Source organism: Budorcas taxicolor, chromosome 5 (genome assembly GCF_023091745.1).
Source record: "Budorcas taxicolor isolate Tak-1 chromosome 5, Takin1.1, whole genome shotgun sequence".
In the NCBI taxonomy this organism is placed as follows: domain Eukaryota; kingdom Metazoa; phylum Chordata; class Mammalia; order Artiodactyla; family Bovidae; genus Budorcas; species Budorcas taxicolor.
Window position 1 is genome coordinate 12584531 of NC_068914.1, and position 25833 is coordinate 12610363.

Here is a 25833-nt window from a genome sequence, read left to right on the forward strand (position 1 = left end):
AAACCCTATGAAAATCCCAGCTGGTGGGATTATGCTTTATTTGCTTGAGCTGCTCGAGGTAATCGGCCTAATCCCTAATACGCAGGATTATTGGTACCTGGGAGAATCCTGCGGCTGGGCCACCCTTCTAGGATGTGAAGGAGGCTGTAGGGGCCAGCAGGAGGGGGTGGGAGACAATTTCCTCTTGAGCTGTTTGGAAGAAGTGGGAGTGGCTGGAGGGCAGATTCCCCAGCCTTTAGGCCTGGTGGAGACCTGTGGCAGAGGGACGAGATGATAGTCTGTGAGGGTGTCCTGGAGCCCTGTGGGTTTATAGGTGTGGTGTTCAGGCATTTCTGGGTCTTGGTCCAGGCTGCAGCACAGGATGTCAGCACATTGACCATGAAACAGAGCATCTTATAAAAGCTAAAATGGGCCTATGGGTTTTTACTCAGTAGATTTCAAACTTTTTTTCCTGCAGAAAACCCCTTCACTCAGGTGCAATCTAGCCCAGAACCTTAATAGGTGAAAATGCTCAATGTCACGGTGATTTGATTTTCTCAGGGCCTGGAGGCCTTGCCTTCTCTGCTGCCACTTGCTACCCCCCTAAGGCACCTGATAAAACACACAATGCTGGCCTTTAAGGGACAGAAAACTATGGATCTAACCTACCACTCCCCATCGGTTCCCAGATGGGGACTCTGTTTACTTTGCTTAGAGAGGTTGGGTGACTGGTCAAGGCCACACATCCTGTGCCTGGCAAAGCCAGGGCTAGAATACAGGCTTCCTAACTCATATCCCAGAGCCCTTGGCCTTGCTGTGCTGTGCTGAGTTGCTCAGTCGTGTCCGATTCTTTGTGACCCTATGGACTGTAGCCCTCCAGGCTCCTCTGTCCATGGGGATTCTCCAGACAAGAATATTGGAGTGGGTTGCCATGCCTTCCTCCAGGGCATCTTCCCAACCCAGGTCTCCCGCACTGCAGGCGGATTCTTTACTGTCTGAGCCTTGCTACCAACCCTCTGACAGGAGACAAGAACTTCTGGTTTCCTACTTTGTGCTCAGCTGAGGGCAGCTGCCTGCCAGGCTGCTAGCTCAGTTTTTCTGGGTGAGAGAGGGCATGGAGCAGAGGACTGCTGCTGGGGAAGAGTGAGGGCGGGGGTTCCAGGCAGACTGAAGCAGGATCCATCAATGCAGGCTCAGGAGAAATGGCTTTCTGATGTCGACCAGGATAATGCGAGGATGAAGTGGGACTATGAGACATGAGGGGAGGGCAGAGGGAGGTTTCTGGGTCCTCCCTTCCCCTACAGCCTTCTGGATGTTGAGCACCCAAGAAGTACTCCATAGCACCAGCCCTGGGCAGAGAGAGGTCCAGACATGAGTCTCCCAGGAATGGGAAGTGCTCTGGTCTTGGACAGTGCCCCGCCCCAGAGGCTCTCCAGGCCTGGCAGCATCAGGCCAGGATGCCCTATTAGGGATGCAGACTGCACAAGAGAAGGTGTCTCCTCCTCTGGCAGCATCTGCATAGAGAGCCTCTTGCTTAGCAGCAGGGCTCACAGCCTGTCAACTCAGCCATGTTCATTTCCCATCTGACCCTCTGCTCCGTGAAGGGTGATTTAGGGTTCCAAGCTGGTTCTTGGCCAAAAAAGGAACCGTGTTCCTCTGTCTTTGATTTAACCACCCTCTTAAGGCACAGGAGCCTTGAAGAAGGGTCTCTGTGGTACACACAGTACCCAGACATGGGCCAAATTGAGTGTTCTGATGGTAACAAACCTCTCCTGGGCCCTTCGCAACAGTCCGTAATCCTTCCACGCACATTATCCCCAAGAGGAAGTAAGCTCAGGTGCTTGTCTCTCTTTGGTGTCAGACAGCTGGGTTTAAATTCTGACTGTGTCTCCCTGGGCCAGCTGATTAAGCCCTTGTCTGCAAATGAGTGCATTGAAACCTGCCTCATAGAGTCACGGTGATGATGTTCAGAAACGGTGGTATTGTTTCTGAGTATTATCATCCTTACTTATTAGTAATATTTGTTCTAGATATTGTGCTTGCTGATGATTGACTTCCCAGCTGCTACAGCTCTCCCTCTCTCCCTCCTTTATCTCCTTCTGGCCTCCCTCCCTCCTTCCTCCCCTCTCCCTTCACCCTTCCTTCCTACCTTTCACTAAGATGCATCAAGTGCTTACTTACTCTGAGCTTATAATGTTTCATTGTTGAGGACACAGCCATTAACAAAAGCGGCAGAAATGCTTCCCTCAGGGAGCTTATAACCAGTGATGATTACAGTATGCCAGTTACCAGATCGTGGAGGAAATACTCGGGGATCCATGGAACATAGATGGGGGTGATAGAGTCGGGGACTGGTGGAGGGGTGGGATGTCACGTTCAAGGGGGTGGCAAGAGAGTTCTCAATGATGGGTTGAAGATTTGAATGAATAATAAGGTGAGGGAGCAGCCGTGGCTATCTGGGGTGGGCGTTGGGAGTTAGCCAGTGCCATCAGCCCCAGCTGGTAGTGGGCCTAGAACATTCTGACGGCACAAAGAGGCCAGTGAAGCTGAGAGAGCAAGGGGGGTGAGTGGGAGGCTTGTACGATGATGGCAGAAGCGGGCCAGATCGGGTGGGTTGGACTGTGTGACGTCTCTGACTTGTCCTCTGAGTGGGATGAGGACTTACATTTTGAAGCATAGCTTTTCTCCCTGATAATCACTGCTTAAACAACTTCCTAGATCCAACTGAAATGTTAACTAAACCCAAGACAGACTTGGAGCTTTGCAGGGGGTAGGTGGCCTCAGTGGGGATGAGCAAGGTGACTCTGGAAACTTCCTCCTTCCCCGAGGCAGTCAGCCAGCAGGTGTGGTGCCCAGGGTGGCCTTGGCACCTGGCACCTAGAGGTGAATGAGTCCAGCGGAGCAGGAGCAGGTGTGGCTGATGCTCCCAGGGAGGGTGTGGCCAGCACAGCAGGCCACCTGGCAGGACCTGTCAGTGCCAACATCCTGTTTGTGCCCAGGGAGATAACCAGGCCCTGCCTGTGACAGGTGGGTATCTGAGAGTTGAGCCTCGATGCCATCTTTGCCCGCCCTTCATTAAAAAAAAATGGTACTTTCAGAAAGTGCTGGATGCTGCCTGACCATATTATATGGCAGGACACGTCTATGTTTACAGAAGGGGTTTTGAGAAATGAAATGGCTTGTCCAAGGCCATCCAGAAAAGCTGGACTTAAGGATCTTTTGATAAGCTCTTCTTACCACACAGAAGACTCAAGACTCCCAGTATACCGGGTCCAATGTAAGAAGGATGAGAGAGAAAGAGACAGCCTGGACCAGAGGACCAGAAGCAGTGAGGTCCTGGATTAGCACAGGCCTGCTCTCCCTTGCTAGGCTTGGGCAACTCCCACTGCTGGGGAGAGCTGAGCCCCTCGAAGATGAGAAGTGTTGCTCTGTGGGGCCCCCACATCAGACCAGGTGGAGATTTCTGCAGTCCTAGGAACACGAGGACTCCAGACTGCAGGCTGGCAGGGCAAGGATCTGCTTGGGAGTGCTGGGTTCCCTGGGCTAGATGTGGCAGAATCATCCTGTCAGGAGCAACAAGAGGGAAGGGAAATAGAGCTCGCTGGGGGGTTGTGTCTTAGCTCGGTGGATATGGGGTGGGGCAGGGTGGCACTGGGCAACTGGGCCTGTGGACCACCCCCAACCTCAGGCTCTGTGTGTCCTTATCCATTCCATGATGGGGTTGGCATCCAAAGGCACGGCCGAGGTCCCTTGTCAGGCTTTGGTCTCTGACCTGATGGTTCGCAGGAAATGCCCGATCATCTAACAGATACGTGCTTGGGACAGTGAATATTGTGCGGGTGACTGTGGTCCAGTCGGGCTGTTGGCCGCAAGGGGCATAGGAGGGGTGAGGCCGCGTGCCCAGGCCCAGGCCATGAGAGCTGAGAGCTGCCTGTGTGGGCGTGTGATGGCAGGGGGCTGCCAGCTACTCTGTTCCCCAGGGTCCCTCCAGCCTCCTGGAGGCAGCCTGCCCTGTCCTCTAGTCCAGGCACTGAGATTAGAACTGTCTTGTGTTGCCCCCAGAAGCTGTGGCTTCTGTTACACAAGACTCTGGTAGGAGAAAGTGCAAAATGGAGCCCTTTCCTTGGGTCGGTGGGAGGGTATAGCTGCGGCCTGACCTCCACCTTCCAGGATACTCCCAGGAACCACCTGGTTTTTGTTTTTGTTTTTGTTTTGCTTCTCCTTCCTCCTTGTCCCCCTCTTCCCTCCAAGGCACCCTTTTCTTCATTTTAGAAAATCTCATGATCTTTCTGAGGCTAGGGTAGTTGGAGCCTGTAGCTGGCGGAGCTCTCTCTCTTACACACACACTCACCACCCCTATCATACTCCACCCCACCTCACCATGATTTCTTAGAGGGTGAGCAGGGATCAGGGCCAGCTCACTCCTGACACCAGGGGGAGCCTGTCTGGCCCAACTTGAGTCCTCCTGACAGAGGGACTGGGTCCTCTCTGCAGTGGCAGGTGGAAGGACACCCACTCTACCGTTCAGAACAAAGCCCCATTCCCTGTCGTGGAGCACAGGAGAGAGCAGTGTCCTGGGACCCAGGGGCCCGCCTCTCTCTCGCCCTCAGTTTCCTCATCACAAGGGCAGTTGATCTAATGGAGAATAGAGGGTCTGGGTCCAGGGCTGCCTGTGTAGGAATCCGTATCCCGGCTCCTGGGGGAGTGCCACACAGCTCCTGCTGGAACCTCCACAAGTTGGGTGCCTTATCTCCTGGGGGCTCATTTCCTAGTTAACGCCTCATAGCTGTTAGAACCTATACTTGTTTATCTTCTGTAATTATTTTCACTATGGTCTGGTGTCCCTCCCAGGGCCTCCAGTTGATAGCTTAGGTTTAAGTGCACTGAATACCCTTGGAGCCAGCCTGTCCCGTCAGTGGGTGCTCAGCCACGCCAGCTGTAACTGCCACACCCCTAGCCCTGTGCTAAGTGCTGTGTGCTGCTTATCTCACATAAGCTTTGCACCGCCTTCCTGGGGTCTGCCTGCCAGTCCCCATTTTACATGGAGGAAGGCTGAGGCTTGTGGGCCAACATGCCCGAGGTAGCCAGCTTGTACATGGCAGAGCAGACCTAAGTCCAGATGAGTTTGCTGGAGTTCTCAGGCTCTGTGAGCCTTCCCCTGATAAATACCTGCTTTCAGTTGGCCTGTGTGTAAAACGGGCATAATTTCACCTGCTAGGTCTAAGGAAGATAATGCAGAAAAGACACAATTTTTAGTTTCTGGCACCCAGCTCTGGCTTGATGAATGATGGTTAATCACTATTATATTGGACTCTGCTCCGTACCCTTCCTCTCCCACCAACTCCCACCCCTATACGTACCCAACAAGGCCTCTTAACTTCTCTGGGCCTCTGCCCCCTTTCTCTGGAAGCAGGGATTATACCTGCTTTTGAAGCTTTGGCCAGAGTGAGGTCAGAGGTGCAGAAGGACTTTCCCTTCAGGCCAAGGACACTAACCTGGCGGCCTAGCATCAGGCTTTGTGGTGTTCCCGTCTCCCTGCTCCCCCAGCCATCGCCCCCTCAAGTCCTGTCTCCCACACGTAATTATGCTCACAACATGTAGTGTAAGCAAATAGTAATGAGACTATTATCTCCCATTAGTCTGTGTTTTTCCTTTCCTATCATAAAGTAATTAAAATAATGAATGCCTTGTAAAACAATAGGTAAGCGGGCTGGCACGAGAGCATTATCTGCCATATACCTCTTGTACTCTGAATTATTGATGCAATGAAACCAGTGTGTCTGGGGAGGACTCCCTGCCTCCCAGCCTCTTGCATGCCGATTGCCTCCTCCAGAGTCAGTCAGTGGCTGGGGAGTCTGTACCCCAGGACCGAGGAGCAGAGAGCTAGCTAGTCCTCCAGATCATGGCCCTGGACTAGTTCAGGGATGTCTCCAGGAGGCACTGCTCAAAAGGAAACACAAGCCTCTGATCTGAGGGCCTTGCCCTGATCTTTCCCCTGTGTGGGCAGAGGGAGAAGCTGGGATCAAGCTGGGGGTTAAGATGCACATCTCAGTTCACATCAGGGCAGGGATGATCAAGTCAGGCCAGAGTGATTAGAAGCAGTGGTTCTCACCCTGCGGTTCCCAGAGCAGCTGCATCAGCATGTTCTGGGAACTTGTTAGAAACGGGGGTTTGGGAGTGAGGCCCAGCACTGTAGCTGTACCGGGTCTGAGCTGGGGCACAGGGATCTTCCATCTTCACGGTGGCATGAGGGATCTTTAGCTGGAGCATGTGGGGTCTACTAGTTCCCTGACCAGGGATTGAACCCAGGCCCTCTGTGTTGGGAGTGTGGACTCAGCCACTGGACCGCCAGGCAAGTCCCTCAGCACTATGTCTCCACAAGCTCTCCAGGTGATGCTCTTGAAGTTTAAGAAGCACTGCTAGAGTGTCTGTGGTTCCAGGAGGCACAGGAAGGGGTGAGACTAGTTAATAAAACATGTGCTATCGTGTGCCATTGGGCACTGTTTAATCCCAGCAACACCTATAGGGCGGGCAGTCTTCCAGAGAAGGTCCCGTGAGGCAGAGTGGCTGAATCCACACCTTCAGTCACTAGCGGTTGCCCCTGGATCAGCGTCTCTGTCCCTTCCTGGGCACCCACCTGTGCAGCCTCCTCATGGCCAAGGCTCAGGGCCCTAACAGGCCATTGGGCTTGGCCTCAGGTGGCTTGGGTAGCTGGCTCCAAAGACATCATCAAGCAGCCCCCACATATACCCACCCTGTGCCCCCACCCCAGGGCTCCTTTTGGATTGTTCCAGTGCTGGGAAGCCCAGTACACTTGGAAATTAAGCATGAATGCCTGGTGTACCTGATGCTCAGTCTGGCTTCCCAACACCCTGAGTCAGGGGTGGCTGGCAGGGGAGAACCAAGCGTCAGGAGCAGCTTCCTGCCTGCCTGCAAGTCCCCAGGAGGATGACTCATTCAGTGCCTCCCAGCTCTCCTTTCCTCCCTCTGTTCCACCCCCTCACAGAAGATTTCTACCTCTGCCTTCGGGTTTTCCTCCTCACTCCAATTTACAGTGATCCCCAGGGTCAGTTTGTTTTGTTAATGGATTCTAGCATTTTAAATGATGACCATAATTTTGCTGACATCTTTTTGAAACATCTATGTCTGCAAAGGAGAAGGCAATGGCACCCCACTCCAGTACTCTAGCCTGGAAAATCCCATGGACGGAGGAGCCTGGTGGGCGACAGTCCATGGGGTCGCGAAGAGTTGGACACGACTGAGCGACTTCACTTTCACTTTTCACTTTCATGCATTGGAGAAGGAAATGGCAACCCACTCCAGCGTTCTTGTCTGGAGAGTCCCAGGGACAGGGGAGCCTGGTGGGCTGCCGTCTATGGGGTTGCACAGAGTCAGACACGACTGATGCAACTTAGCAGCAGCAGCAGCGTGTCTGCAAAAATAATCTCAATGGTTATTTGAGTAGGGGGCCCAGTTAAATTTAAATTTAATTTTAAATGAATGTGTTTTAGGTATAGTATGTCCCATGCAATATTTTGTTGTTGCTCAGCCCCTTAATCATGTCTGACTATTTGTGACCCCATGAACTACAGCAGGAAAGGGCTTTCCTGTCCTTTACTATCTCCCTGAGTTTGCTCAAACTCATGTCCATTGAGTCAGTGTTGCCATCCAACTATCTCATCCTCTGTTGCCCGCTTCTCCTCTTACCCACAATCTTTCCCAGCATCGGGGTCTTTTCCAGTGAGTCAGCTCTTTGCATCAGGTGGACAAGCTATTGGAACTTTAGTATCAGTCCTTCCAGTGAATATTCAGAGTTAATATCTTTACATACTTAAACTGAAAAATTATTTGTTGTTTATTTGAAATTCAGATTTTGCTGGGTTTCCTGTATTTTATTTGGCAGCCCTTAAGCCCAGGCTCCATAGTCAGGGAGGGGATGACATTCATAACCCCTTTTACTCTTCATTCATGTTTATTAAGCCAGCTTTATACCAGGCTCTCTGTTGGGCACTCAGGATTCAGCAGTTGGAGGATGCAGACGATAAAAGAAATAAGTAAGAGATCTACGGAGTGTGTTACAAGTTTTAGGTGCATTGTAGAAAAATAAAACAGAAAGGCAGCATCATTAGAAGATAGTTGGAATTTTGAAAGGGTAGCCAGAGAAGAATGATTGAACAGGTAATATATGAAGCAAAGACTTGAGGGAGGTGAGGGGGTAAGCCATGATCCTTGGTGGGAGAAGAGTATTCTAGGCAGAGGACAGAGCACGTACAAAAGCATGCAGTTTAGGGGCTCATGAGAGGCTCAGTTATCTGATGAGGTCAGTCTTGTTTCCTCCAGCACATTTTTAGCCAAGAAGGGGAATTTACTGTCTCCTGTCTAAAAAAGTCTGTGGTGGATTTCAGGTACAACTGGATCCAGGTGTTCCAATGATGACATTAGTATTCTATCACTTCTCCTAGTTCCCTCTGTGTTAGCTTCATTCTCAGAGAAGGGTAACCTTTTTTACTATTTTCAGCAAAATCGCAGGCTTGAGTTGTATTGGGTCGGCATAGTTCACATAACCATCCTTGGCCCAACTGCTATTGCCAAAGGGATAGACTGGTCTGATTGACCAGTCTCCATTCCTGGAGACAGTGTGTACCTTTAGGCCCTTTTGAACCATGCAGACTGAATGAGAAGATGGAGATTTCCTCCGGAAAATAGGGTGTAGTTGTAAGAAGGGTATGAAGGCTGGGCAGGTGGAGATTACAGAATGCCGACTTCACTTTTTTTCTACCCACTCTCATCCTAGACAGGATGGTTTCTCTCCTGAGCTTTTTGATTTTTTTTTTCTTTAAAATGGGAAGAGAATAATTTCATTCTTCTTTCTTTCACAAAAATAGTTTAAGAGGAAACAAAGGCAAGATTCTTTTTTAAAAAGATTTAAAAAAACAATCAAAGCCATAATCCATCCCTTCTTCCTGACCTCTGTACCTTCAAACCAGCTCCACCTCAGCAGGGGTCTGTCTGGCTTTAATTCTTTTGGGTAGAATATGTTTTTTAAATCCTCTTGGTGCCCACGTCTCAATCCTTGTTCTCTCTGTTGCCAGGAGGCCCAGAAGATTAACAATGGCTCAAGCCAGGCGGATGGCACTCTCAAGCCAGTGGATGAAAAAGAGGAGACAGTGGCAGCCGAGGTCGGCTGGATGACCTCCGTGAAAGACTGGGCGGGGGTGATGATATCTGCCCAGACGCTGACCGGCAGAGTCCTGGTGAGTCCCTGGCCCCCTCCTCACATGAGGGGGCTTGCTGTCTGGTCCACGATCTCTGCTTTTATGGGGATGTGGTGTTTCACTCTGTCTTCTCTAAACCATTGGCTGTTGTGAGGCAGGGGTGAAGAGTGAGTGCTTACATGGGATCATGGAGAGACTGGCGTCTTTGTGCACATCTGAGCCAGTGGTCTGTGGGGTGGGGTGGGGGGCGGGTATTTGCAGAGTGAGCCAGCGTCTGGGGCAGAGAGGGCCTGTTGGGAAGGATGTAGAGCATTTCCTCTGCTGGCAGAGTAGGTGTGCATTCTCACACACACAGTACACACAGAGACACACGCATACAGCTTGACTATCTTGGTGAGAAGAAAGGATCAGAGACATGTGTGCTCAGAATTCTGCAGAGGCTCTAGAAATATGGGATCTGGTGAGTTCTGAGTGTATGTGTTTGCTTGCGCATTCTCAGGTATACATGTCTGTGTTTGGTGGCCTTCTGAAGATGTTACTATTGTCCTCTGGCCGCCATAATTTTCAGAAATCCCGCCCTCTGTGATCAGAATCATGCCCGTGGTAGAAACCCTCGGTCCTGCTGGTGATGAAACTCAGCAGCAGCCCACCTGTGACCGCTGGTCCCATGCTTGGACCATTCCTGGTGTGACCTTATTTCTGCGGTGGCTGTTCTCAGCCCCACCTGCAGCCTAGGCTCGTCCTTCCCCTTCTCTGTGCACTTACTGCATTCTCTCTGATCTGCTTGTGTGGAGCTAGGCTTCATTAACTGGCTTCATGAGCTCCTGGTTCTTGACGAGAATTGTGGGTGGAACAAGCCTGCAGTGACCAGTAATCCCTGTTTGCCTGGGGAACCTTTGCACCATGGTTCTTTTGGTGCAAAGACTGGGAAAGTTGTGGGTAAACAGACATGAGCTGGTCACCTGGTCAGACCAGCCTCATGTCATGGTTGGGCTTTTTCCCTGGGTAGCCCTGACTGCCAGCTGTCTTGGGTCTGATGAGTCAAGAGTTTCCTTGAGAAGGATGTGACATTCTAAATAACTCCCTGTGATTCTGGAAGCTGTTTTGTATGGGCTGTCCTTCCTTGTCCTGATGCTGGGGTTCAGTCAAGAGTCATTTGGCTTAGACATAGAATGAATGGGGATGTCCTAGTGGCTAGGGAGTATCAGAGATCACGCAAGGAGGCTGAAAGATAGATGCCATCACTCTTGATGTTTCATGGCAAAATCTCAGTGAGAAGGTGACCCCAGATGTTGGGAGATGGTGAAATTTCACCCATCAGAATCCTTGGGGAGAACTCTACATTATATTTTTTGATAAATATCTCACTCACAGCTTGAGGAAAGGAGTAAGTCACTAAATGTCATGTTCAAATCACCAAACTGGTGGCCAAACAGCCTTCAAGGAGGACAGGGCTCTGTTAACTGAGGGACCACCAGGAGCTGTGCCTTCTGAAGACTCTGGTTATGGAGTCATAGATTATGTTATTGGTAAGTAGTGGCAAAATAGAAAGTGGGAACATTTAAAGCTGGGGTTATGGAAAGGAAGAGAGAGAAACTGGTGAGACCAGTTGCTGTGTGGAGGAAGATGGAGGTGGCTGGTCTGGGTTGGCGGGACTTAGGCTCGGAAGCCCTGAGTGTCTCGTGAGGAATTGAAGGTGGCTTGTTGTGGGTTGTGTTGTCTGACCATCACCCTCATCTCCCCTCTAGAGTCTTCAGTAAAGTCTCTGTTATTTTCTCACACTTGTGTGTGAGTAGATTCTGTGTGGGAAATTTAAGGAGGTTGGAATCTGGGTCTGTGCATTCACCTGGGTTGAAATGGAAGAGGTGCATTGTACGTGTATAGTACAATGAGAGGGTGAGGGAATTGCAGACAGCTTGGTTGCACAGTATGATGCCTGCCGCTTCAGTGTGGTCCCTTAGGACCATTCTATCTATCTTCATCAGCTAAGAGATACTGAGCACCAACTTTAGGCCAGGTGCTTTATCATCTCTGTGAAAAATAATGAATAATCCCAATTCCATCGCACCATGGTTGGAAGGTATTGAAGGGATGTCTGGAGGAGAAATGCTTTGAATACAAATGTTATGTGAGTGTGTATGTGGTGGAGAGGCTGAGTGTGGGGAAGCAGGGAGTCAAGGAAGAATTCACAGGGCTTCATTGGAGGGAAAGCCTTTGAGGTGAAACGTCTATTTCAAGGTGAACTGAGCACATTTGATGATAGAGACAATATAAAAAATAAAAACATAGCTGAGCTTGAAAACAGGGACTACTTAGTGGGCCAGGAGCTGAGATGGATGCCTAATAAAACAGAAAGCATTTGAGTGGAGCTTGGCAATGTGGGTTAGGATCCTGAAAAGTTAAAGGAGAGGAAGTGATTCCACAGTGAGGGGGCAGCAGGAAAAGATCAGGGCCATGGTGTGCTAGGCAGTGAGGATGGAGCTGGCAATACAGAGGTGCCTGAGGGGCAGTGAGACTAGGAACGTGGGTTGGAGACAGCTTGTCAGGTCTTCAGATGCTGAGCTAAGGACTTTGGACTGGAATCATCCATTTTACGGATGCATCACCGCTTGTATTTCCATCTAACAGCTTGGGTTGTTTCTACTTCTACTTCAGATTTTCATGGGAATATGATTTTTGATTTCAGTTTGGTAAATATCTGGGAATTGGATTGTTCTGCTTTCTGGTTAAGTTTAAGTTCGCCAGAAACTATCAGATTAGCTGTACCTACCAGGACTGTATGAATGTTCTGGTTGTTTTTCATCCCTGCTGGTACTTGGTAGTATCAGTTCATTTTTAAAACTATAGCATTCTAAGCAGTGTGTAGTGATATCTAAGTGTGGTTTTAATTTGTACTTCCCTATGTTTGGGGCTTTCCTGGTGGCTCAGGTGGTAAAGAATCTACCTGCAGCGTAGGAGACCCAGGTTTGATCCCTTGGTGGGGAAGATCCCCTGAAGATCTTGGCTACCCATGTTTAAATATCAACATCTTTCCATATCTTTATTTGTTATCAGTATATCTCGAGTGAAGTTTCTATTCAAATATTTTCCCCATTTCTAATTGGTTTATTATTGAGGGGTTTTCCCATTTTTACTGAGGATTATTTTCACTGCTATCTAATTGTCATCACCCCTAAAGGAAACCCTTTACCCTATTTTAGCAGTCACTCTCCATTTCCTCATCCCTAGCCCCTAACAACTACTAATATACTTTCTATCTCTATGGATTTGCATATACTGGACATTTCATGTCAATGTAATCATGTGTTGTTGTTGTTGTTATTTTTTTAAGACTTTTTAAAATCAGATACTACTGCTGACAATGATGTTACTGAGAGCCTCTCGGGAGCCAGGCACTGTGCTAAGCCCTAGGTGTTGTGATCAGATTGAAGGGCAAGGACAGTGTTGAATTTGTTCCATAGCTCCCATTTTGTTATAGGGATGCATGATGAGGAAGCCACAGAGCCAGTCTTGTCAGTGAATTTATGTCCATTTTACAGTTGAGAAAATCAAGGCCTAGGAAGGGCAGTGAAGTGACAGAGCCAGGCTGGTACTTGCAGGCCTCCAGACTCCCCATCCAGTGCTCTTCCTGTGTCATCACTTCCCATCTGAAGATGATGCCTTCTTTCGAAGCTACTGTCATCTGTTGCTTTGGCTGTGACATGACTGTCCCTGAGCCCAATTAGGTCCTGAGGCTGCTTGTTCTGATGCTCTTAACATTTGCGTGGACTAGCCTGGCATGCTCAGGCCTTCTTGGCTGGGACTGCCCATGAGGCCAGCTGTTTTCCGAAGGTCTCTTGGGAGAAAAGGTGGCCTGGGCTGCTCAGGTGCGCTCAGGGTGGATCAGTCCCACTGCCTGAAGAGCAGGAAGCTCTGAGTACAAGTGGCACCTTCAGAGCAGGCCTCTCCTTTAGGGAAGGCAGGTCCTTGCTCTGAGCAGGGAAGAGATTTCATACTGCAGTCTCAGCATGCAAGGGGAAGCAGCGCTCCCTTTTCAGAACCCAAAGCTGTGTTTGTCTTGAACTGTCTGAATGTTTATCCTTGCAACAATGGGACTCGAGTGAGACTAGACACCGGCTGTGCAGTTTTCCTTTTCAATTTTTAATTTGTTTTCCTTGATGCACAGTTCAGGAGCTTGGCCTCCACATCTGGGCCCTTACCTGTCTCATTGTCACAGGTGAGTCTCAAAACCAGGCAAGGCAGGGAAGGCCCAGCCGGGGAAGGATTGTCCAAGACAGCCTTGGCGTATCTGTGAATTCACCGGTTGTCCGGATCTCTCAGACAAGCACACTGTTCATTCAGGAAGTATTTACTTCTCACCTGCACCAGGCATTATTCCAGGCACCGGACAGCGGGCAGTGAGCACCAGGGATTCAGCGTGTGCATTATTCACGCTGCTAAACTAGATAAAGGTTGTAGCGCTCAGTGTAAACAATGAGAAATGAGGGTCACCGTTTACCAGTGCTTTAATTAACTGTTAATTCTATTAACAACTGGATGACCAGGTCTCAGAATAGCCCATCTTTGTCTTGTGTCTCAGCCTTAGCTTTACAGAAACAGTGAGGCCTCATAGGGCCTCCTCTTTTAAAAAATTTTTTTTAACTTTTCATTTTGTATCGAAATAGAGCCAATTAACAATGTTGTGCTAGTTTCAGGAGGACAGCAATGGGACTCCTCCATACATCCACAGGTATCCATTCTCCCCAAAGTTCCCTCACATCCAGGCTGCATAGGGCTTCCTCTTAGAGTGATGGCTGAGGGTTTCTGTATCAGAGTCCACCCCCAGACTCTTAAGGATGACTACTTTCTTATCTTTTTCTTAAAGCAAAAATACTTGCTATCTTCTGATTAGAATGTTGGTGCATGCTTAATTCAAAAGTTCGGAATATATTGGGAGAACTGATGATCAGTTCCACTTTGGGACCTGGAGCTGGTCCACGCTGAGGGACATTTCAATGTCACAGTGAATGCCAGTGAGATGCCGCCCAGCTGTTTGGGTGTTTCTGGGGACTCTTCTCACTACATCTCATATTATCTGCTTAAGCACAGGTAAATAGTTCTTTGTGCTAAGATTGCTGTGGTCCTTCTGGTTAACCTCCAGTGAACACTCGAAATTGGGAAAGGGACACTGGCCCCTCTTCTGTAGTTATTGCTGGGAGGCAAGTTCATGGGCCATTGAATATACACAGCGTCTCAGGGTTAACATTCTGTATTTGCATCCTCCCAATTTCATCTCTGAATCTCTTCTCTCATTTCCCCTTTGCCTACTATTTGAACTTTACATGTGTGTGGTTATGTGCTCTGTAGAGTTTGGGGAACTAAATGAAATTTTTCTAAGAATAAGCCAGTACAGGCAGACCTCAGAGATACTGCAAGCTCAATTCCAGACCACTGCAATAAAGTGAATATCACAATAGAGCCAGTCATTTTAGAGCTAGAAACCATGAATTTCTGGGATTTCCAGTACATGTAAAATATGTTTACATTATACTGGAGTCTGTTAACTGGGCAATAGCATTATGTTTTTTAAAACAATGTATTATACGTATGTTGGGCTTCCCTGTTAGCTTAATTGGTAAAGAATCTGCCTGCAATACAGGAGATCCCGGTTCAATTCCTGGGTTGGGAAGATCTGCTGGAGAAGGGATAGGCTACCTACTCCAGTATTCTTGGGTTTCCACTGTGGCTCAGCTGGTAAAGAATCCATCTGAAATGCAGGAGGCTTAAAAAAAAATCTTAATTAAATCTTAATTAAAGAGACGTAATTAAAAATCCTTTATTACTAAAAAATGCAAACAATCATCTGAGCCTTCAGTGAGTCATTTACTATCATCAAAAGATCACAGATCACCCTAAAAAATGATGAAAATTTTGACATATTGCGAGAGTTACCAAAATGTGACACAAAGATCTGAAGCGGGCAAATGACGTTGGAAAAATGGCACCTATAGACTTGCTCAAGGTAGGGTTGCCACAAGTCTTCAATCTGTAAAAAACGCAGTATCAGTAAAGTGCAATAAAGTGAGGTATGCCTGTATATAAATAAAAAGGATAAGAAGCACACAGAGTAGGCTTTTGTTTATATTGTTTGGTTGTACTTTATAGATTTATAAGCCAAAATTAGTATTAGAAATAGTCTAAGTCAGGGTTAAGTTTTTCTGTAATGGGCTAGCTAATAAATATTTTAGGCTTTGCAAGCTGTAGAGCTGCATTTTGTCACAACTCCACTCTGCCACCGTAGTTTGAAATCAGCACAGGCAGTACATGGGTGTGACTCTGTTCCAATAAAACTTTATTTATAAAAACAGGTGGGGGACCAGATTTGTTTCATGGGCCATAGTTTACTGATTCTTGGTCTAGTTCAACTTCGTATTTCATAAACAAAGAAATTGAGAGGCAGAAATTGAAAGAAAAATTTTAGGTAGGAATTCCCTAAGACAATATAATACAGGTTCGATGCATGATACTGGATGCTTGGGGCTGGTGCACTGAGATGACCCAGAGGGATGGTACGGGGGGGAGGAGGGAGGGGGGTTCAGGATGGGGAACACGTGTATACCAGTGGCGGATTCATGTTGATGTATGGCAAAACCAATACAATATTGTAAAGTAATTAACCTCCAATTAGAATAAATATATATATATATTTTTTAAAAAGAGTGACAGTACCAGTGAATGCATTTATAATGGGAAAAATTATAGACATACAGAGTTATAGAGATAGATACAGGTACACACACACTAACACCACCATCTCCATTAGCACCTTGTTTCTGAATATTCATATTAATTTCCACAGCAATCTCAGAGTGACTATTTTGCTAGAAAAACGATGTACTGTGGCCAAGCATGGCCTCACCTCAAGGCGTAAGCACAGTCTACACTGGCTGGGTTGTATAGCTGCTCAGCCCCTTTATAGATTCAGTGTTTTGTGCTCACTTGAAAGCCTGGTTTTGCCAATATATCTATCAGCTCCTTGAACAAAGATAGAGCCTTTAGAATTACTCTTTTTCTTTTGCTTATTGACCTCATATTCCCATGCTGCTATATTTAAATATTGCTCCAGGAAACAGACACATCTAATCCATGAATTGAAAATATATTCTACTTGCTTTACTGTCTGGGGAGTGATTTGTTGAAATAAGGAGAAAGAAAAATGCCAGTCTTTCCTTTTATCTTCCTAAATATATGCATGTGTCATTTTACATTAGCATAGTATACATAGCCTAGGCCATTCTATCCTTATCTCCTAGGGCCCCATAGAAAATATGTAACAAGCTTTTCTAGGAGAAATAATCCTATTGGCTTAATAGAGTTAAATAGGTGCATTCACTGCTATGCTGTCTGTACCTGAAACCGGAACAGTAGAGCAAAATGGAGAGCACATGGGCAGAGCTTAATCACATGGGTGACACCGTTGACTTCATTTCTCCCTTTAAGTGCCTCATGGTGCTGGTGACATTTCTCATCAGCATCTTCTACTTTGTATATTCAGTGGTGCTTGGTGGCAGAGTCACATACCTCACATTTCTGTCTCACTCTCTTCCTCACCTCCTTCCTATCCCCCTTTTTTACATTTTAGACAAATGTACATAAAATTTCTATATCCCTTACAGATGACGCCCTATGTAGCAGACAGATCTTGGCTTGCATAGGCTTTTTTTTTTTTTAAATAAGAAATGCCCCCATAGTGAAATGGTGTATCCTGCTTTTCATGCAGTTGGGAGTAAATTGAGATTTAATTTGAGTTTAACTCCCCTAAGTGAGTCTTCTTTTTAAAGGAACTGAGTGGTAATCCACACTCCCATACCCCATGACTTAATAACAACTCTTTATTTTATCCTGTGGATAAATGGAGTTTATATTTGGTGTTTGAATCAGTAAATCAAATGAGGAAAGCTTTATTTATATTATTAAACAGAAAGGTTTATCTGTGGTGAAAGGTGCGCTAGACTGCACTAGATTTGTTACTTGGGACCCAGCATCACTGGGTGGGAAAACAAGTCAGAGAAGTCACTGAATTCAGTAGGAACCCATGGTTAGTAGTGAGCTGTCTGTCACTGGAGATGTTCAAAGAAAGGCTGGATTTCCATTGGTGGCACTGCTGCTGATGGTTGGCCAGATTTCATCCTCATTACTTTAATTGGGGTCCACAGAAAATTAGATGTAGGAGATGCTCCAGAATAAAAATACTTCCCTGGAAGTTGAACAGACTTCTTGTCCCGTTTTCAAGATTGTCCAGTGGGTATCACCGTGTAAGTCCTCCAGTAAGAAAGACTTTGGCTCAGCATTTCCTGCTCCTATTTCACCATGGAACCCTTACCCCATGAAGCATCTGTGGGCATCACAGAGAACACACTTTGGGAAAATTGTACCTACCCCAGCTATCGCCTATGGGCCAAATCTGGCTCACTGCCTGTTTCATACAGCTCACAAGCTCAAGATGGTTTTTACATTTTTACGTGGCTTTAAAAAAAATAAACAGATTATTCTGTGATGTATGAAAATGATGTGAAATCATATTTCAGTGTTCATAAAGTTTTATTGGGATACAGCCGTGTTCTCATTTACATGTTGTCTATGGGTGTTTTTGCAATGCACTGCCACAGCAGAATTGAACAGTATCCGCAGAGTCCGAGAATCACCACCCTGGAGGAGTTACTGTTGGGTCCGGGACAGAATGCATTTGGTGACTCCCAAACCAGACCATCAAGTTCCCCTTCTGCTCTGTGGCCAACAGGACTCGGAGTGGCCACCAGGACTTGTTTCCACGGTTCAAGGCAATGGATGAGATGTACCATCCAGTCCCTTCTTATAGAGACCCTCTACATTTACTTCCACAAGCCCAACCAGATGATGCAGGAGACAGAGGGATACAGAGCTAGGCAGGCCCCCAAATCCCACAGCTGACTTGGCACAGGAATTTCCGCTTCCCGTGGTCAGTGGAATATTTCTGAGAACTGTGCAATAGGGTCACTTTCTGTCTCCTGGGCCCCACCTGCCTGCATCCCCCTGCAGTCAGCGCACCCCGGGCCCAGCCTGGCAGCCCAGTGTCTGGCCCCTACCGTGGGTGCCCCTGGTCCAGGCCTGCAGGCCAAGTGCCTCAGCCATACCAGCCACTGAGCTCTGCTGCCAATCTGCGGGGCATAGGCTGTGTGTGCCTGCCTCTCCAGCACATTCTGCAAAGAGCAGCTATTAAATTTGCTAGCTGGTGTGTTGGCTTCTCTACCCTCCCCCATGAAAATAAAGGAGACTTTCAGAAATTAATCCCCAGAGAGTCCTGGGGGAAGGAAGAGCCTTCTGGCCCAGGAGCAGTGGTTCATCCCGGCTGTTCATCCCTGGCTGCTGCAGCCTCTGGGCTCTGGTGGCCAGTACTTACGCTGCTGCCTCTTTCCACTGGGGCTTTTGCCAGGAGTAGGTGCCTGTTTTGTTCTTCTGTCTCATCCATCTGTTTGTTTATCCATTTCTATCCACTCATCCATCCGTCCAATGCACATGCCTTCGCTGGTGTTCCCCAGCACACAGGAGCGAATATGGCGCCCAGGCAGTGGGTGCCTGCTGAATACAGCAGGGCGCTCAGGCTCTCCCTTGTGTCTGCTGGCTCCGGTTCAGCTTCTCTGTCTGGGCTGGGAGACAGCAGCCTGCCCTGGGGCTGATCCAGCACCATCTGATTTGGGGCTTCTACTCTCTTTTGTTCCCCATCTGGCCTGGTGTCTCATTCATTTGGAACCAGCAAGGACAGGTGGAGCACTTAGCATCCCCAGATCACCAGGTCCTGCTTTTCCTATCTCCCTGGGACCTGCCTCCTTGGGGAGGGATGCTATGGTGCTTGGCACGTGGAGGGCTGCTCTGTGTGGTATGGTAGGGCAGTTAGGAACACAGCCTCTGTGGTCATTCTGTTGAATCTCAGCTCTAGGGCTTTCCCCCTGCACCAGTTGCTTCGTCTTCTAGTGCCTCAGTTTCTTCATCCGTTCAGTTCAGTTCAGTTCAGTTCAGTCACTCAGTCATGTCCGACTCTTTGTGACCCCATGTATCGCAGGACACCAGGCCTCCCTGTCCATCACCATCTCCCAGAGTTCACTCAGACTCAACGTCTGTCGAGTCAGTGATGCCATCCAGCCATCTCATCCTCTGTCGTCCCCTTCTCCTCCTGCCCTCAATCCCTCCCAGCATCAGAGTCTTTTCCAATGAGTCAACTCTTCACATGAGGTGGCCAAAGTACTGGAGCTTCAGCTTTAGCATCATTCCTTCCAAAGAAATCCCAGGGTGGATCTCCTTCAGAATGGACTGGTTGGATCCCCTTGCAGTCCAAGGGACCCTCAAGAGTCTCTCCAACACCACAGTTCAAAAGCATCAATTCTTCGGTGCTCAGCCTTCTTCACAGTCCAACTCTCACATCCATACATGACCACAGGAAAAACCATAGCCTTGACTAGACAGACCTTAGTCAGCAAAGTAATGTCCCTGCTTTTGAATATGCTATCTAGGTTGGTCATAACTTTTCTTCCAAGGAGTAAGCGTCTTTTAATTTCATGGCTGCAGTCACCATCTACAGTGATTTTGGAGCCCCAAAAAATAAAGTCTGACACTGTTTCTACTGTTTCCCCATCTCTCTCCCATGAAGTGATGGGACCAGATACCATGATCTTCATTTTCTGAATGTTGAGCTTTAAGCCAACTTTTTCGCTCACCTCTTTCATTTTCATCAAGAGGCTTTTTAGCTCCTCTTCACTTTCTGCCATAAGGGTGGTGTCATCTGCATATCTGAGGTTATTGATATTTCTCCTGGCAATCTTGATTCCAGCTTGTGTTTCTTCCAGTCCAGCATTTCTCATGATGTGCTCTGCATAGAAGTTAAATAAGCAGGGTGACAATATACAGCCTTGATGTACTCCTTTTCCTATTTGGAACCAGTGTATTGTTCCATGTGCAGTTCTAACTGTTGCTTCCTGACCTGCATACAAATTCTCAAGAGGCAGGGTAGGTGGTCTGATATTCCCATCTCTTTCAGAATTTTCCACAGTTGATTGTGATCCACACAGTCAAAGGCTTTGGCATAGTCAATAAAGCAGAAATAGATGTTTTTCTGGAACTCTCTTGCTTTTTCCATGATCCAGAGGATGTTGGCAATTTGATCTCTGGTTCCTCTGCCTTTTCTAAAACCAGCTTGAACATCAGGGAGTTCACGGTTCACGTATTGCTGAAGCCTGGCTTGGAGAATTTTGAGCATTACTTTACCAGCGTGTGAGATGAGTGCAATTGTGCGGTAGTTTGAGCATTCTTTGGCATTGCCTTTCTTTGTAATAATAGTCTCTGCCTTTTAATGTTTATTTTAACTTTTTATTTTGTATTAGGGCATAGCCAACCAACAATGTTGTGATAGTTTCAGGTGAACAGTGAAGGGACTCAGCCATTCATATACAAGGATCTGTTCTCCCCTGAGCCTCCCTCCCATCCAGGCTGCCACATAACATTGAGTAGAATTCCATGTACTATACAGTAAGGTCCTTGTTGGTTATTCATTTAAATGTAGCAGTGTACATCTGCCTTTTCATGTTGTTAGGAGGATTTGATGCATCAACATATGTAAAATGTTTAGAATAGTGCCTTTTATGTGGTTAGGGCTAATAAACATTTGCTGTTATTATTTTTGTTAGTGTTAATGGAGCCTGGTCACCATCACACAGAGGAAATATGATGGTGTGGAGACACACAGGGGCAGGGAGTGGTGGGTAAATCCTCTCCTGTGACAGGAATGGAGGAGCCCTCAGACACTGCCAAACTCAGACGTCATCTAAGAGTGCTGAGCCACCGCTGGGCATGCCCATCTAAATAGGGTCTGAGTATTCCAGGGCCCAGGTTTGGGTCCAGCCAGCCAATGATGTTTGGTCCATGCACACAATTCGGGCCCTGTCATTTCTGAAGCTGGCTCATGCCAGCCTGACTCCTCACTGTCAAGACAGCCAGGAAATTCTCACTTCATACAGCCATCCTGAGCTGGCTGGGGGCCGGAGGGCTGGCTGGGCTTTCCCTGGGAACTGTACACTGTAGGCACGTGTGTCACAGGAAACACCCTGGCAGGCTGACAGATGAATCTTGAGGAAAGAGGGACAAGTGTGCTCACTGTGGTCCCCATATCCAATCCTCCCTGGATGTGGCTGAGGCTGATGAACACAGGGCTGGTTTCAGAAGGCATGTCAGTACCTTCCGACATAGGGAGGTGTCTTTAACATCCATTGGCAGGCAGCAACCCCAAATCCATTGGAAAGATGCAGGAAGGTGTGTTAAGTCACCAGAGGAGAAGGACACAGGTTCTACTGTATATGCCTGGACTCTCCTCCGAGTCATTCACCCATTCCTTCAAGCATTCCTGCAGCACCTGAGAGGTGTCAGACGCTATTCAAGATACTGGACACATAAGGGTTCTTCTAGCAAAGTCTGCAAAGTGAAATCATCCCAGGTGTTGAAAGTGAAAATGTTTTGTTGCATTTTCTTGCAGTGCTTTTGGGTGGCAAGATGCTTGAAGTAGTTTGGTGATAAATCAGGGCCTGTGACCTTTCCATCCATCCTCGGACAGGCCTGGAGACTCACCTCTTCTAATCCTGATCATATGTCCCGTGTCTTTCTGTGGCTGGATGCAAGGGGCCTGAGTTTAACAATATATGATTCATGTTAAACTGGCACACTCTGTCTCTCTCCTTCCCACTCTTCCTTTCTCCCTCCCTCCCCTCCCTCCCAGTTAGTAAAAGCTGGCGCCCCCTGGAGGCTCTGTAGGAGACAGAACATTTGTATTTGGAGCCCGCCATCTAGGGCCTCGGAGAAGGCAATGGCACCCCGCTCCAGTACTCTTGCCTGGAGAATCCCAGGGACGGGGGAGCCTGGTGGGCTGCAGTCCATGGGGTCGCTAAGAGTCAGACACGAATGAGTGACTTCACTTTTACTTTTCACTTTCATGCATTGGAGAAGGAAATGGCAACCCACTCCAGTGTTCTTGCCTGGAGAATCCCAGGCAAGACGGGGGAGCCTGGTGGGCTGCCGTCTGTGGGGTCTCACAGAGTCGGACACGACTGAAGCGACTTAGCAGCAGCAGCAGCAGCAGCAGCAGCAGCATCTAGGGCTTCCCAGGTGGCCTAGTGGTAAAGAATCTGCCTGCTAATGCAGGAGATGCAAGAGATATGGGTTCAACCCCTGGGTCGGGAAGATTCCCTGGAATAGGAAATGGCAACCCACTCTAGTATTTCTTGCCTAGAAAATTCCATGGACAGAGAGCCTGCTGGACTACAGTCCTTGGGATCTCAGAGAGTCGGACATGACTGAGCACACACCAGATGCATCTCACGCTGGGACACTTTTTCATGCACCTTTCCCCCAGGGCCTTCGGGAAATGCTCACAGTTTAGCAGCCCCTATTTGTCAGAAAAGTACCTGGTGGACTGAGGCTCTCCTTGGAGCCTCCATTTCAGCTGTGAAGAAGTTTGTTGAACAGGAAGACTCAAAAATAGAGATGATGATGACAAAGTTGCCAGCCATTGTCATTGCCAGGAAACACGTGTTTGGAAAATCACACTCAGGACCACACACGAGCTGACGCTTCCAGGTTTAGTTTACTAGGCTATGTTTAGGAGGAGGCAGACTGGCTCGTGCCTCTGGGCCCCAAACACCCCAAATTGGTACACTGAAAGCCCTGTTTTTAGGGTCTGGGTTCAGAATGAGGCTTTTCCCAGAAAAAACGACTACAGAAGAATGACAACAACAGAAAATTTGCCCTAAAAATTTAATTGTGGAAAATGTTCTCAGGTGTTTGAGTAGTGGAGGGAACTAGGACAGGACATTTACTTCTCTGCCTTTCTTAAGGAAATTAGGGCACTTGAAAACTCAATTAAATGTACCCAGGCCTCTTAAGCACTGGGACTGTCTTTTTTGCTCATCTAATTAACTGTAGTTCACAAAATTGGCCCCGTGCTGACATGGAAGGCTGTACGAAGCTGAGGAGCCAGGGGCCTGTTTGAGTGGAAGCTCGCTTCCTGGTTCACAAGCCTCTGGGGACACAGATCTTACCTGAGGACATCCAGGTTACCTGTGAACTTGCCTCCTCCCTGGGCAAGCAGACCTCTGGGCCTTCCTTGTTTGCTGGAGGTGAGTTAATCCAGAAAGTGAATGGACTGGGCATTCTGGTTTCTTGTACCTATGGAAAAGCCAGGATCCAGCCCATTAAGCTGAAAGGTTGAAAAAGCTTCACCTTCGCAGACTGCTTTTAGTGAAGAGGCTGAATTTTTATCTTTTCCCCATTTTCCCATTTTTCTCTTTTTAGCATTTTTTTTTTCCCTCTTCATTTCATGGTGGCTGTTGAGGAAGCAACTGTCCCCAGGGAATCGGAGCAAGCAGCTCACGGAAAAGGAGAGAGGAAGACAAGGCCCCACTCCCACATCACTCTCCCTCAAATTTTGGCTTTGCTTCTACTAAAAATAGCTTGCAATGAAAGCCGAATGACAGAAAGGTAGCATTTCACAGGGCAGAAGCTAACGGCTCCCTGACCTCCACAGGGACCTGCTGGTTCTGTTAGCCTGTGGGCTTCAACTTGCCCAGGAAGGGGTGGGGTGCAGAATCCCACTGGGAAGGGGCAACCTGTGACATGCTGGATCTCTCTGGAGTTAGTTCTGTCAGTCAGGTACTCACAGAGCCTTCTGCCAGGGCTTGTGCGCCGAGCGTGACAGATAACTTCCTGCAGTGGAGAGCGGCTGGTTTCAGGGGCTGCTTGTTCCCACAGGCCCCTGTGTATGGGCTCCGGGCGGAGCTGCCATGAGGTTACTGTCTCTCCAAGCCATGAGGTGGGCAGTTTGGCTTCTCAACCACCTTCAGCCTCTCCAGGAAGAAAGCTTACATCCTCAGGAAGGAGGAAATGAGTTTACTGACCTAGCTTCATGCAGTGTACCTGTCTGGGCCTTGGGGATTGGTGATGGGGTTTTAAGATCGATTTGGGATATGAGAGCAGAGGTTACCATCACTTCCTTTCATGTGAAGAATGGTGAACAGCGGAACACTGTGTTCTTAATCTGAGCTCTGCCATAATCTCTCTGGTGACCTTGGATAAGTCCATTCCTTTTCAAGGTCTTGGTGTGTCCATGGATAAAATAAAGGGGACTGTGAAGAAAGCTAAGCACCGAAGAATTGATGCTTTTGAACTGTGGTGTTGGAGAAGACTCTTGAGAGTCCCTTGGACTGCAAGGAGATCCAACCAGTCCATCCTAAACATCAGTCCTGGGTGTTCATTAGAAGGACTGATGCTGAAGCTGAAACTCCAGTACTTTGGCCACCTCATGTGAAGAGTTGACTCATTGGAAAAGACCCTGATGTTGGGAGGGACTGAGGACAGGGGGAGAAGGGGATGACAGAGAATGAGATGGCTGGATGGCATCACGGACTCGATGGACATGAGTTTGGGTAAACTCCGGGAGTTGGTGATAGACAGGGAGGCCTGGCGTGCTACGATTCATGGGGTTGCAAAGAGTCAAACACGACTGAGTGACTGAACTGAGCTGAACTGAATAGTCTGTTCCCTTGCAGTTCAAAATGTTGCTGTGTTTTCTCACTTCCTCTACTGTCCTTTATTCAGCAAAGGCAGCAAGTGGTGCATGAGCTCAGCACTTGGGGAACTGGAAAAGGAGAAAGAACAGTCCTTTCTCAGCTTACAGAGAAACTGGAGGGATGCAGAAAATAGTCAAGGACCCATTCTCCTGGCCCTGCCCTGGCTTGGCACTTCATTTAAGACAAAAACAAAAACTGTCCCTGTGTTGTCAGGCCTCTGCCTCCCTCTCATCTCTTATGATTCATTCCCTCCTGGACTCCTTTCCAGGTGCATCACCATATGCAGAGAGAGAAGAGGTGGCAGGAGGAGCAGGGCCTGTAGCCGTGGAGTTGGGTAGGAGGAAGGGGGACCAGTTGCTCTCTGAAGAAGCATCTTCCTGTAAACCACTTCAGTCTTGGAAATCCCTCCTCTAGTTATCTCCCAAGAGTCGGAAACCCCTGAGGGGATCACGTTCTGATTTGGTAAGCCCACTGGCACCAAACTTGAACTGAAGAGCCTTCTTTCCCATGGAGCAGCCTTCTTGAGGAGGCCCTCGGGAGGTATGGGTTCTGTCCTTGGCTGTTTGCATTGCTTTGACGGAACTGCTGCCAGTGAAAGTCCCAGAGTTCCTGGAAGTCTGTTCCTCTTCTGGGCAGAGGGCAGAGGCAGCTCCATCTCTTGATATCCGTAAACGTTTCATAAGAGGCACATTTATTTAAAGTCATGACTGACAGAGACACCCAAGGGGTGCTGAGGAGCGAGGAGACAGTACTATGGCAAGAGTCATTTTTCATTTGGGGAGCAAGGTCGCTGATATACCTATATACCTAATATACCTATACCCAATACACCTAGGGGGTTGACAGGAGCTGCCAGGCGTTTAGCCTCCAAATTACAGCAAAGGGGTGGATACTGAGGTTCTTAGTGGGTTTGAGGTTGCAGAGTTTCCCCTAAATGAAGTGTTATTTTCAGTAAACTTCTTTGATGAACTTGAAAAAATAACCATAACAGACCGTCAATTGGCCGTCTGTTTTGA

The 25833-nt window shown here is 48.0% G+C and overlaps 1 protein-coding gene across 3 annotated transcripts in view; it reads left to right on the forward strand.

Annotated features, from left to right (window-relative positions):
• The window catches only part of KCNMA1 (potassium calcium-activated channel subfamily M alpha 1), a 763502-nt gene that overhangs the window by 219427 nt on the left and 518242 nt on the right, over window positions 1-25833 (forward strand). For all 3 annotated transcript variants that reach the window (XM_052640358.1, XM_052640359.1, XM_052640360.1), the window contains exon 2: window positions 9072-9233. In XM_052640358.1, coding sequence (XP_052496318.1) covers window positions 9072-9233 — 162 coding nt within the window. The remainder of the gene's footprint in view (window positions 1-9071; window positions 9234-25833) is intronic.